This window comes from Panthera onca, chromosome A3 (genome assembly GCF_046562875.1).
Source record: "Panthera onca isolate mPanOnc1 chromosome A3, mPanOnc1 haplotype 2, whole genome shotgun sequence".
Lineage (NCBI taxonomy): Eukaryota > Metazoa > Chordata > Mammalia > Carnivora > Felidae > Panthera > Panthera onca.
In genome coordinates, this window is record NC_138341.1 from 7,993,816 (window position 1) to 8,005,508 (window position 11,693).

The 11,693-nt window shown below is 61.2% G+C and overlaps 1 protein-coding gene across 7 annotated transcripts in view; it reads left to right on the forward strand.

Annotated features, from left to right (window-relative positions):
- ATP6V1C2 (ATPase H+ transporting V1 subunit C2) overlaps positions 1-11,482 on the forward strand; it is a 52,909-nt gene extending 41,427 nt beyond the window's left edge. For 2 of the 7 annotated variants that reach the window (XM_060648496.2, XM_060648506.2), the window contains 8 exons: positions 39-137; positions 711-779; positions 3,034-3,126; positions 3,237-3,330; positions 5,685-5,822; positions 6,666-6,763; positions 10,809-10,941; positions 11,249-11,482. In XM_060648496.2, coding sequence (XP_060504479.1) covers positions 39-137; positions 711-779; positions 3,034-3,126; positions 3,237-3,330; positions 5,685-5,822; positions 6,666-6,763; positions 10,809-10,941; positions 11,249-11,338 — 814 coding nt within the window. In that variant the 3' untranslated portion in view covers positions 11,339-11,482. The other 5 variants (XM_060648521.2, XM_060648530.2, XM_060648469.2 and 2 more) reach the window with 3 other exon arrangements.
- The last annotated feature ends 211 nt before the right edge of the window (positions 11,483-11,693 follow it).

The window sequence follows — 11,693 nt, forward strand, 5'->3', positions numbered from 1 at the left end:
TCTCCTGGTCACACCCCCTTTGTCCCACACGGATTCAGGGGAAACCTCTTCACTCGGACGCTGAGCGATATTGTGAGCAAGGAAGACTTCGTGTTGGATTCCGAGTATCTTGTCACACTTCTGGTCATCGTGCCCAAGTAAGTGGCCCGGGAAGGTGGGTGGTGTGGGGCCTCAGCCCGTGTTGGTGATCCCGGAAGGAAACCGGCCTGCCCGACGGAGAGGAAGGGGAGCCCCCCCCACGGCCTGGCCCCCGGGAGCACTAAATGGGAGTTGTGTGGGCCGCCACGGGAGCAGGGGGACAGCACCTGCGGTGGGACGCAGTGACAGAAGCAGCCGTTTCTTGAGCGCTCGAGGCGTGCCTGCCACACGCCTCACTCTCAACAAACCCCGGGCTGCTGTTACTCCCTTGTCCTGAGGCCAGAGAGGTCAGCTGGCTTGCCCAAGGCCACACAGGGCCGGGACTAGAAAGTTCCGACACAGTCACACGGGCCCTCTGCGGGGTCCCGGGCCCTCACGGGGAGGCTGGGGCCGGGATGGGGCTGGGCAGGAGATTCTCGGTGCCCATGGCAGGGCCTCAGGGGGTGGGGGGCACTCCGGCCCAGGCCTGCTCACTCCAGTCCTTTGGGAAGAGGGGTATACAGGGTCCCAAATACTTGGGACGCCCTGAAGTTTTTAAGCAGAAATCACTGAATGATCCCGTATCCTCGCAGACCAAGCTACGCGCAATGGCAAAAAACCTACGAATCCCTCTCGGACATGGTGGTCCCTCGGTCGACTAAGTAAGTGAGACCCCAACTTGGCACCCGGCCACCAAGCGTGCCGGAAGGTGTGAGGACCCTCGGCCCGCCCCACTCGCTCTCACAAGAGTCCCTTGGCCTGGAGCTCCTTTGCAGCCACACACCCGGCCCCATGCCAGACTCTCTCCATCTTTTAAAACGCGGTTTCCCTGCCCCCTCCTCCAGGAAGCCCTCTCTGGCTGCCTCCTGGCAGAGACCCCCCCCCCCCCCCCCCCCCCAGTGCACTCTGCGGTGCCTTCTCAGCCCAGGTCATTCTTCCCCGCCTGAGGGTCAAGCAAGGGCCTGGCTCTGATGGCCACAGGGCGGGAGCAGGGGAGGAAGGCATTCTCAGCGTCCGGCCTCCTGGGGTCAGAGCAGGAGTGGCCAATGAAGCCTGGGAAGGTGGCAGGAGAAGGTTCACAAACCGTGAGTGACTCCCACGCATCTGGGGAGACCAGCATCTCAGGGCCGCACGCAGCAGCAGGAAAGGCTCTCACGATGCAGTACTGAGCAGGGGAAGCAAGTTCTTTTGCTTTAGCTCTAGAAACAGACACAACTAAACCACATGTGATCTGGGCACACGCAGGTGCCCAGTAGAGCCGTGGAGGTGTGTGGGCATGGGAAACGTGGCGACCTGGGGGCACAGCGCGACGTGCACCCGGGGAGGGCCACGGGAGGGGGGGGGTCTGCCGTATGAGAATTGCTTTAGGTCTTAAATGGGGCGGCTGAGACACAGGTATTTGTTATTCTCTATACCTTTTCACACGTCTGAAATGGCTGGTCCTTGAAAAAAATTTCAATGTTCACTTCGTTTTGAGAGAGAGAGACAGAGCATGATCAGGAGAGGGGCACAGAGAGAGAGGGAGACACAGGCTCCAGGCTCTGAACTGTCGGCACAGAGCCCGACGCGGGGCTCGAACTCACAAACCGCGAGGTCATGCCCTGAGCTGAAGTCGGACGCGTAACCGACTGAGCCACTCAGGCGCCCCGCGAACGGTTTGTCATTTTAAAAGATTTGGCGGGTGAGTCTTGGCCAGACATGCCAAATCACCTGCTTCCCAGGGCACCGTGGCGAGCGGGAGGGTGGCCCCTGCCCAAGTCCATCTCGGCCCGGAGGCGTCTGGCTGGGGGTACCTGCTGCAGGGCGGCTCTCCCATTGTCACAACTCACTGGAGGTAGCAGTTAGGAGCTGAGTTGAGGGGTGCAGGGAACAGGACGGTCATAGCCTGAGGCCACAGGGGAGGCCAGAGGAACAGGCCCGGGGCAGCCACGTCTGCAGGGGCAGGGCGGGTGGGGTGGGGAGGAAGGCACACAGATGGGTGGAGGGGCTGGTCCTTGAAGTCACCCGGCTCAGCAGAGACGACCCCAGCTCTTGTAACAGTGGCATTCTGTGGCCAGGTGCCAGGGGGCCCCGCCCAAAAGGCTGCCTCAGTAGGTGGCTTGGCTTCTCAGACCAGAGCCCCCAGGCCCTTCGTTGTCAGAAGGCGCCCGAGAGTCCGCAGAGGTGACTCAGGAAAAGTCTCTGGAGCCTGGGGCGGCCCTTCTGGGCACGGACTCCGGGAGAGAGGAAAGGTGACCCGGCCCTGAGCGTGTCCACGAGACCTGCCTGGGCTTGGCGAAGGGCTTCAGGTCTGTGACCCAAAGACGCAGGCCCCTGGCTCTGACAACCCCTGTGTTTGGGGCGGTGCCCACGGGGGTCCCGTGTTGAGGTGTGCCTCGGGAGGCCGTCCGATTACAACATCGGACGTGAGGGGACGTGGCGGGGTGGTTTCCCACCACCGAGCTCTGCCCTGCTTCGCTGTGAGCACAGCACGTCAGAGCGAGGGCCCCCCGTCCGCACACGAGGCGACTGAGACCCGGGAGTAGCGTGATCTCTTGGGCATTTCACAAACCAGAGCTGAACCGCGCATCTCCGCACAGCTAGTCTCCTGTCCTTTCCTCCCCTCGAGGGCCTGCGTTTAGATCACCTGGAGGCCCCTGAGGCCTCAGCCTGGAGGCTGAATGGCAGGAGCCCGAGAGGGCGGGCCGCAGCAGGTGGCTGAGCCCACACGGCCAGGAGTTGGGAAATAAGGGACGTCTGGTTCCCTGCCCTCCGCTGCTGGCTGGGCCCCTGCACACGGGCCAGTGGGCTGATGGGGACGGAGCCTCACCTCTGCGGTGACCCGCCTCCCCGACGGGAGAGAACAGGGCTCTCCTAGCCCAGCTCTGACGCCGGGCCCGGCGATGAGTCCCGTGAACAGACGCTTCTCTCCCCCAGACTGATCGCCGAGGACAACGAGGGCGGCCTCTTCACGGTGACCCTGTTTCGAAAAGTGATCGACGATTTCAAAACCAAAGCCAAAGAGAACAAGTAAGGGCTGGCCTTGGGGGGTTGCTCCGGGTCTGGTCTGTCTGAACCGGAGGGGCCTCTGCTCTGACTGGAAGCTTCTTGGCAAACGCCTCTCATTTGCTTGTTTTAAGGTTCACTGTCCGTGAATTTTACTATGATGAGAAAGAGATAAAGAGGGAAAGGGAAGAGCTGAGCCGTTTGCTGTCTGATAAGAAGCAACAGTATGTGAGTAGACTTCGCGGCGGCCGGGCTCCGGGCAAGGGCGGCTCCTCCCTGGGGGCACACGGCCCCGGGAATGGGTGCCCCCCTGGGGCTGCCGGGGTGCGTCTGGGGAAGGCAGAGGGGCCCCGAGGTGGCGCCTGAGCTGTGAGTCCATCCGAGCTCCTGAGTCCTGGTGCTGCCCTTCCAGGAAGGGACTCCCAGTTCCGCTCTGCAGCTGAGAAACAGACTCTGGGGGGGGGGGGGGGGGGTCAGTGAGCACCTCCCCCAGGAAGAGGGCCCCACCTGAGCCTTCTCCGCCCTAAGGTCGGGCAGGGCAAGGCGGGGATCCCTGAGTGGAAAGCGGGCGGCTCCGTCCCCTCCGTCCCCCTGCTATTCTCAGCAGTGCAGCTCCCCGGGTGCGATGTGACACCTTCTGTCACCAGCACCTGTATTTATGTCCCCTACGCTTTCAGCAAAGAGTGGGCGCTTGTCCCGGAGGAACTGACAACAGCCAACCTCCGTGTGCAAGGGCAGCTGAGCTCAGGGGGGAGAAAACCAGGCTTTTAGTCTAGAAGTGTGAACAGCGTGGCCTTGGGCACCCCGCTCTGTAAGACGGGCACGTTCCCCACGTGGCATCCTCCCTCTGCAGAGCGGGCCTAAGCCAGGTGGCTCCCGGGGCCTGCCTCGGTGGAATGTCTCCGGGTCCCTTCTCTCCCATCCCCCCCCCCACCCCCCACCAGGGGCGGGTTCTCGGAGAAGCTTCCTAGTCAGCCTCTGGAGTAGAGAGGAGGGGAAAAATGAGTAGAATGTACTTCGGGTCTGTTGGAGGAAGACCGGTGTGTAAACATAAGGCTGTAAGTATGTGCTCGGACGATGCAAGATGTACCTCCCGTGTGGCCAAGTGTTTGCCCCGAGCCTTCTCTGCTGTCGGGCCGGGGGAGTCTGCACGTCCGACGTGACCTCTCCGGGTCGGTGGCCTTTTCACAGGGACTCCGGACAAGTCAACCCCCTCAGAAGTGGCAGCAGCATGGGGGTTCCCAAAATAGGGTTCTCCCAGCTCCCCCAGACTGGCCCATCCCCCTTGAGGAGGAACGGGGGGCTGGTTGAGGAGGAACGGTGGTGCCCGTGCACGGTTTCGGCCCCTCCCGGCCCCGAGCACACACGTATGTGTGTGGACGTGTGTGCGCACACCAGGGGAACACGCTTTTCGGATCCCAAATCTGCCGGGCTTCTCTGGCTGAGACCCCTTCCTGAGACAAAGGGCTGAGGTGGCCCCGGGCCCGAGGCCTCAGACCTGACATGCCCAGGCAGGAAAGGTGCTCGCCAACAAGCTGGAAAACCAAAGGGTTTTTCTCCTTGACCTCAGCTCGCCCCAGACCCTCATCACCCAGGAGCGCTCGGTGGTCTCTATCATAGTTGAGCAACCCTGCTGGCCTCGGGCCGGCCCTGGCTGGCCTCCGGTTGGGGGCTAGACTGTGGCAGCTGTCACGGTGTCCAGGAGGGAGGCCCTGCCCGCAGGACAGGTGGTCAGGTCCGTGCCTTCGGCCCCTCCCTCCGTGCTGGCACAGACCCCCGAGGACCGAGGTGATACGCAGGAGCTCGACACCTGCTGCCCGGGTCTCCGGTTACCCGCCGGCGGAGGGTGCTGCTCCCCGACGCTGCCCTGGGAGCCCTTCCAGGGTCTCTCTGTGCAGGGGAAATGGAGATGCGAAGGAGACACACTAGCTCGGAAACATTTGGCTCCCTGCGGGGCTCTCGCTGGGTGCCAGTGAGCGGGGGTCAGCCGGGGTCGGCCCTACCCTGGCCGCGTAGACCCTTTCCCCCTTAGCTTGTCGGGAGGCGGGTGCGGTCGGCATCCTCCGCCGTTTTGATTACTCGCCAGCCAGAGGGGACAGGCTGGGGCCTGGGGGCTTCGGCCCCCCGTGAGAGCACGGGGTGGGGGCTTCCTGTGCTTTCTGTTTGCAGAGAGGGTAAAGGAGGCTGTGTCCCAACAGCACACCCGCCGTCCGCGTGTGGCATGCTTAAGTGCACCCCGATTGCCCTGCTGCCACCGAGGCTGGACGTGGTGGGGACACGCTCCTCAGGCAGAGCCGTTTCCACGAACGCTGCCTGGAGCTGTCCCCGTCCTGTCCTCGTGGAGGGGAGGTCCTGACCGGGGCCAGGCAGGGGAGGGGGGATGTGGGCACCGGCTCTGTCCCTGGAATATGGGGCCTGAAGACCTTAACACCCCGGTCCCATCTCGAGTCCGACCAGCACGCAATCCCGGAGGGCGGGCCGGCCTTGCCGGCCTCCCTGTGCTTTTCAGGCAATGCGAGTTATTTCTGTTTGTTGTGATGCATGTTTGCCGAAAGATTAATAAATCATTTCTGTGCCTTTAGCAAACTTCCTGTGTTGCTCTTAAAAAGGGATCATCCACCTTCCCGGACCACAAGGTTCAGGTAACCCCGCTAGGGAACCCCGATAGGCCCGCTGCGGGGCAGACGGACAGAGAGAGAGAGAGTGAGGGCGAGGGAGAGGTAAGCAGCACCCGGGAGCCCTGGGCTTCCCCCGCTCGCATGTCCTCGCCAGTGCAGGCGTCTTCTGAGAAAACAAAGCCTTGCGTTTTCTGTGACCGAAGGTGGCTTTTGAGGGCTCAAATCAAGGAGCCCAGCATCAAACGCCTTTCCTCCTCATCCGGGGGGCCTCCTTGGAGCTGCCCCCCGTCCCCGGCAGTGGATGGTGCTTGCTGGCCAGGGTGCCCCCCGCCCTGTCTGGAGGTGGCTGGAGCTGGTGACGGGGACAGGTGCTGGTGGTCGGGCGGCTCGGCTCTCCTCCCCTGGCTGCCCCGGCTGGACCCACCCCTGACCTTGGTGGGCACTTGGAGGTGCCTTTGCTCCAAGACTCGAGGCTCCCTCCCCCCCGAGGAGCGGCCACAGCGGCATTAGTGGCAGCCGTCGTGGCCGAGTGAGGCGGGCTCCTCGGAGGGCCCCCTGGAAGCGGCGGCCGGTGGATGACGCCGGGACCCCGGGGCAGCGCCTCCCTGGGAGGCGGGCCCCTTCGCAGCACAGCGTCAGAGGGAAGCCTGCGGGCTGCCTGCTGACAGCCCTGAGGTCAGGGGCTGCCCAGCCCCTGCAGCCCGGTCTGCGGTGGCCCCGCGCATGCGCCGGGTGGCTGGCCCGCGGCGCTTCCCCGGCCCCCCCCTGTCCCCCGGGGCGGCCGGGCCGACGCGGTCCCGGCCCTCGTCCAACCACCTCGCTGCTTCCGCTGGCCGCCGGGCATTTCTTCGCCGCTCGGGGCTTGCTCTGTCAAAACCCACGTCCTCCTCGGCCTCGCGCGGGCCGAGCGGCCAGCGGGCGTCACCGGCTCTCCTGTCTCTGCAGGGCCCGCTGCTGCGCTGGCTCAAGGTGAACTTCAGCGAAGCCTTCATTGCCTGGATCCACATCAAGGCCCTGAGGGTGTTTGTGGAGTCCGTGCTCAGGTGCGTGGAGGAGGCGCCCGGCCCGGGTGGGGCAGCGAGCTCTGGGGGCCCCCTGGGCTGCCGCCTGCCCCTTCCGCCCCCCCGCCCCCCCTCCCCAAGTCTCCTCTGGGACCTGCCGGGCCCTCCCGTCCTCTCCACGCGCTCCTCCTGGCTCTTGGCAACATGTTTAGGATCTCCTGAGTCACACGAGCCTTCCCTCGGCCCTGCGGGCCCTGCTGTCCTGTGCCCCGCGTCCCGTTCCTGCCAGACTCTCCGCGGCAGGCTCCGCCCCGCCCCGTGCACCTGCCGGGGCCTGGCGACTCCTAGAGGAAACACCAGCTCGGTCTCAGTCCTTGACCTCTGAGCCCAAGGCGGCACAAAGAATGAAAGCCCTGAACCAAACCGAACTAACGACAACAAAAATTTGGCCTTGTTTGTTTTTTTCACCAAAGTGAAAACAATTACCGTGGGAGGTTTGGGAACTGTAGGTAAGCACGACCAATGAATAAAAAAATCACCTGTAATTTTAATGCTGGGAGAAAACTCTGCTGGCTAGTGTGCAGGTGTGAATTTTAGGAGTTTTTGTTCCTTTGTGTTTTGCTTTTTTTTTATTCTAGTTTACAGATATGCATATTTTTTTTTACTAAATTTTTGCAAAAATCGAATCAAGCAGTATTTTTTAAAGCCTGTTTTTCTGCCACGTTTTGAACATGTGCAGTGACATGAGCTATGTGGGGAGGGGGGATCTTGGTAGCATCACACACGGCTGGCTGTACCCTTTTTCTGGAAGCTTCCACCCCTGCTTCTTGGCCCCCTCTGGCCCTCTGACCCTCTGGAGTGCTCTCCCCAGCCCCTCCCCTGCCTGCAAGGCGGGCGGCCCCCGATCCCTTCCCAGCCGTCCACCTGGAGGCCTGTTCCGTACTTTCCCTTTCGAGTCTGTGCCTCCTACCTCGTCCTGTCCGCCTCTCACCTCACTCGGGCTTCCCCTGGACATCTGGCTCATCTCCCCTCCCGACCCCTTCCCCCGGCTGCCCCGTCAATGCCCGCGGGCTCACGTCTTTCCTGTTTCCAGACCCCAAACCTCAGGGCGGGCTCGGATGCCTCTGCTCCCTCACCCTCGCCTCCTACGCCCACTCCTGCACCCCACGACGCTTCCGGTGGGCCACCTGGCCTGCCCCTGCTTTCTCTCTTCCCTCCGTCCCCGGCCTCGCCTGGCCGGGCCAGCTCTTGCCACGGGCTCTCACTTGGTCCTGTGCCTCCGGTTCATCCTCCACGCGGCTGCCGGTGTGGTTTTGTCCAAGCACGATATGGCGGCTGCCAGGATCTGACCGTGGCTCCTCTCGTGGTCATCCACCCCCACCCATCTCAGAGGCCCGGAGTGGCGTGGATTGTGGCATTGGGCTGCGGGGCGCAGACGAGCAAACCTGGAGTGTGCCAGCCACCTGTGGTGTAGACGGGGCCCGAGACTGACCCTGCTGGCCTCGAAAATCAGTGGTTCTCAGGCTCACTACAGTGCAGATGCCCGTTTGCTCGAGAGAGGTAGAGATGGACGTCCTTAAGTCGGACGAAACAGGATTTCTCCTAAAAGTATATGTAAAAGTAATTCTTTACAAGACTCTCAATGTAGGGTTTTTTTTTTTTTTTTTTTTTTTTTTACTGTGTCTGTAGTTTTCCGGAATACGGTTGTATACGTGAGCGCCGTTTGAAAAATTCAAGTTCAGAAATACATACTGTGGAAACAGTTCCCAGTCCCCACTGCCCATAGATAATCACGGTTAATGATTTCGAGACTCTTCTTTCTCCCCCAAATGGGATCGTTCAGCGTCCTGCGTCTTGCTGTCTTCATCTGCTCTGAATCAGTCTCTTCAGCACGGGTGAAGCTACCTGATCCTTTTTTAATGGCTTTTTCATATTCTATCCTGTGGACAGATCGTAATCCGGGAAAACAGAGGCTGAACACGTTTGCTGGGGCACACAGACGGTGAAGTTCACCTGCTCGCCTGTTCCTTTGATCCCCTGTTGGTCTTTGCCCCGCCCCCCCAGTTGGCTCTTGGCCGCTGTCTCCCTCTTCTCCGAGCCGTTTTGTACTTCCCGCCTGGGGGGGAGGGAGGGGCCGACGTGCTCTCTGCCTCTGTCACCCCGCTCAGAGTCGGACAGATGTGAAATGGACATCTTCCAGACACTTCCAGATGTGAGATGTTCGTGGACTCCATAAAGTCAAAGTGAAGTAGACTCAGCCCTCAGTTGAGGGAGAGCTGGTTGACCCTCAGGGCGCAGTGAGCCGGGGGCTGCCGGGCGCAGAGTGGAGGGGCCAGCCAGGAAGCTAGTCAGTCTGGATCTCGGTGGGGAACAGAGGTTACGGAATCCTGACGGCGGCTGCGTGGCCGCGATCGTCTAGGGAGAGCCCTGCAGAGGGAAGGTACTGAAAGGGCACCTCGGGGAACCCCAATATTTAGAGTGGAGGAGAGAAGCCCGTGAGGAAGTCAGGCAGGAGGAGGGAGTGGCTGACGAGTCAAAGGGAGGAGAAGCTTAAGGATTTAGGTGTCCCCGTGAAAAGTGTCACGAGGTCATCGGTGGGACAAGCTCGAGTGCGGTGGCCGGACGACTGGGTGACATGGGACACTGGGCACTCTCAAGTTTGGAATGAGAGCCCAAGGGGGCTGAGGGCGTTTCTTACAAAGGAGGGCAGGATGGCGAGATGTTACAGGGAAGGGGACAGCGGTAGACGATGCTGGTGCCCCCGTGGCACAGAGGTCTCGGTGTGGGGGCCTCACGTCAGGGCTCCCCGCCGGGTGACCTCGGCGGTCAGGGAGGAGGAGGGTCCCCTACTGAGCGGATCAAGAAGGAGCAGCGTGGGGGCGGCCTTGTGGAGAATGAGCACTGACCCGGCTGTTCTGGAAGGCGTGTTCTGAGCAGAATAGAGAAGGTGTTCATTGACATCGATCCAGAGGGAGGGTCAGCAGGGAAAGGGCTGGAAGGATCTGGGAAGAACGTGGGAAGCCCCGAAGTCGAGAGAGTGGTCTGAGAAAGGGGCCCAGGGCTTGGAGGCTTGATGGGGGGAACGAGGAGCAATCAGTCAACATTCACGAAGCGTTGGAGTGCCCGCCGCCCTCCAGGTCTGGGGACACAGTAGACTGTGCACAAAACAGACCCGTGCCTCTGCCCCGATGGGAGCTCGCGGGCTGGGAAAGACAGGACAGCTGGGACACAGGGGTCCTCGTTCGGGAGGGTAAGCGAGCTCCCAGGGCAACCTGCAATGACTGGCGGAACGACCAGGTCGGACGACAGAGCGCGGCGGCACCATGGTCTGGGAGCTGGAATGCGCGTCCTTAACGTGCGTGTTGCCTGGGGCGTGTGGTCCGCAGGTGGAGACAGCGGTGTCGGTGTCGGTGAGGCCGAGGGTGTGGAGTGGGTTTCTGGAAAGCACTGGGAGCTGCGGGAGGGAGTCAGGAGGGGGGCTGCTCGCTCAGGTGAGATGGCCGCGGCCCCTCCGCTCACTCCCCCGGGGGGTACCGGAGCTTTGTGGTAAGAGGGGACACGGAGATGAGGCCATTGGCCGGGCCATTCCCCTCGCCCGTGACCCAGCCCACGCGCCGCCACCCGTCTGCACCCGCCAGCTTCTCTGGCTCTTGCCTCCCGGAAAGACCGTTTAGGCGGGGCTCAGACATCGGGGTCCTGCCGGCCCAGCATCCTGGAAACGCACGGGACTAAGCAGGTGTCAGGCTCGGCGTGTGGCGAAGGCAGCGACACGCGTGGGCACGGCCTCCTTCACGTACACTCTGCTTCCCGCCCGCAGATCCAGCAGACCTCCGCGTTTTAGCGCACGCCGCACCGTTCTCCAGAAACGGCCGGCTAGCCTGTTCTGGCACATTCCCCTCCAGAAAAATCCAGTCACCAGTCTCACCTCTGACCCTAAATATTTCATTCCACTGAGTTGTACTGTCTTAAGCGGTGTCAGCTGAAGCTTTTTCCTTCTTACTAGCACCGCCTCTGTTTCTTGTCAGGGTTGTTTTCCCCCCGTTTCCATCTGGGGTAACTTATCCGCACATTTTGTCTGTCTGGGAAGGTACGGGCTTCCGGTGAATTTCCAGGCGGTGCTCCTCCAGCCTCACAAGAAGTCCTCCACCAAACGTTTAAGAGAGGTTCTGAACTCTGTCTTCAGACATCTGGATCAAGTAGCGGCTGCAAGCGTGTTGGATGTAGGTATACGATCCAGAAGCGGCCGGGGTTCTGTGCTCAGGTCAGCCTCCCCACCTGGGAACTTGCCAGATCCCGAAACTGCCTGTTACGAAGATGTACGTTTCACAAATGCGAAAGCGTAACAAGGAAGAGGCTCTGCTCTGGGTGTGTGTGTGTGTGTGTGTGTGTGTGTGTGTTGTGTGTGCGCGCGCGCATGCCTGGCGAGGGTGCGCTGCGCGGGGCAGAAGATACCGTCACGGAACATAAAGACGGGACAGCGAACTGCCTTCTGCACCTAGAGCGACAGCACCGCGTCCTCTTTTGCAGGCGTCTGTGGACATCCCGGGGCTGCAGCTCGGCAACCAAGACTACTTTCCTTACGTCTATTTCCACATCGACCTCAGCCTGCTCGACTAGGAGCCGCTGGCCCCACGAGGCCTTCCCGTCCGTGCGGACTCCACAGACGCCGCTCTTTCCCTCGGCCGCGGAACCCCACGGAACTTAGAGTTTGAGAGAAATTGCTCACAAAAGTTAGTTACAGTTGTATTTATTTTTTTTTAAGTTACAATAAAGAAATGCCCCGTCCTTTGAATGGTCTTTTATGTTCGAACGTAATTCAAAACCTCACTTTACATAAATGGGGACTGCCTAGAAATTGGTCACCTGCTGTTTTAATTTTGTGTCTGAACGGATCTCTTGGGACGGCTTGGGAAGAACATTAAAAATCCTGAGCTGACCGTATAACCAGCTAGATTTCCTAACAGTCAGTGGG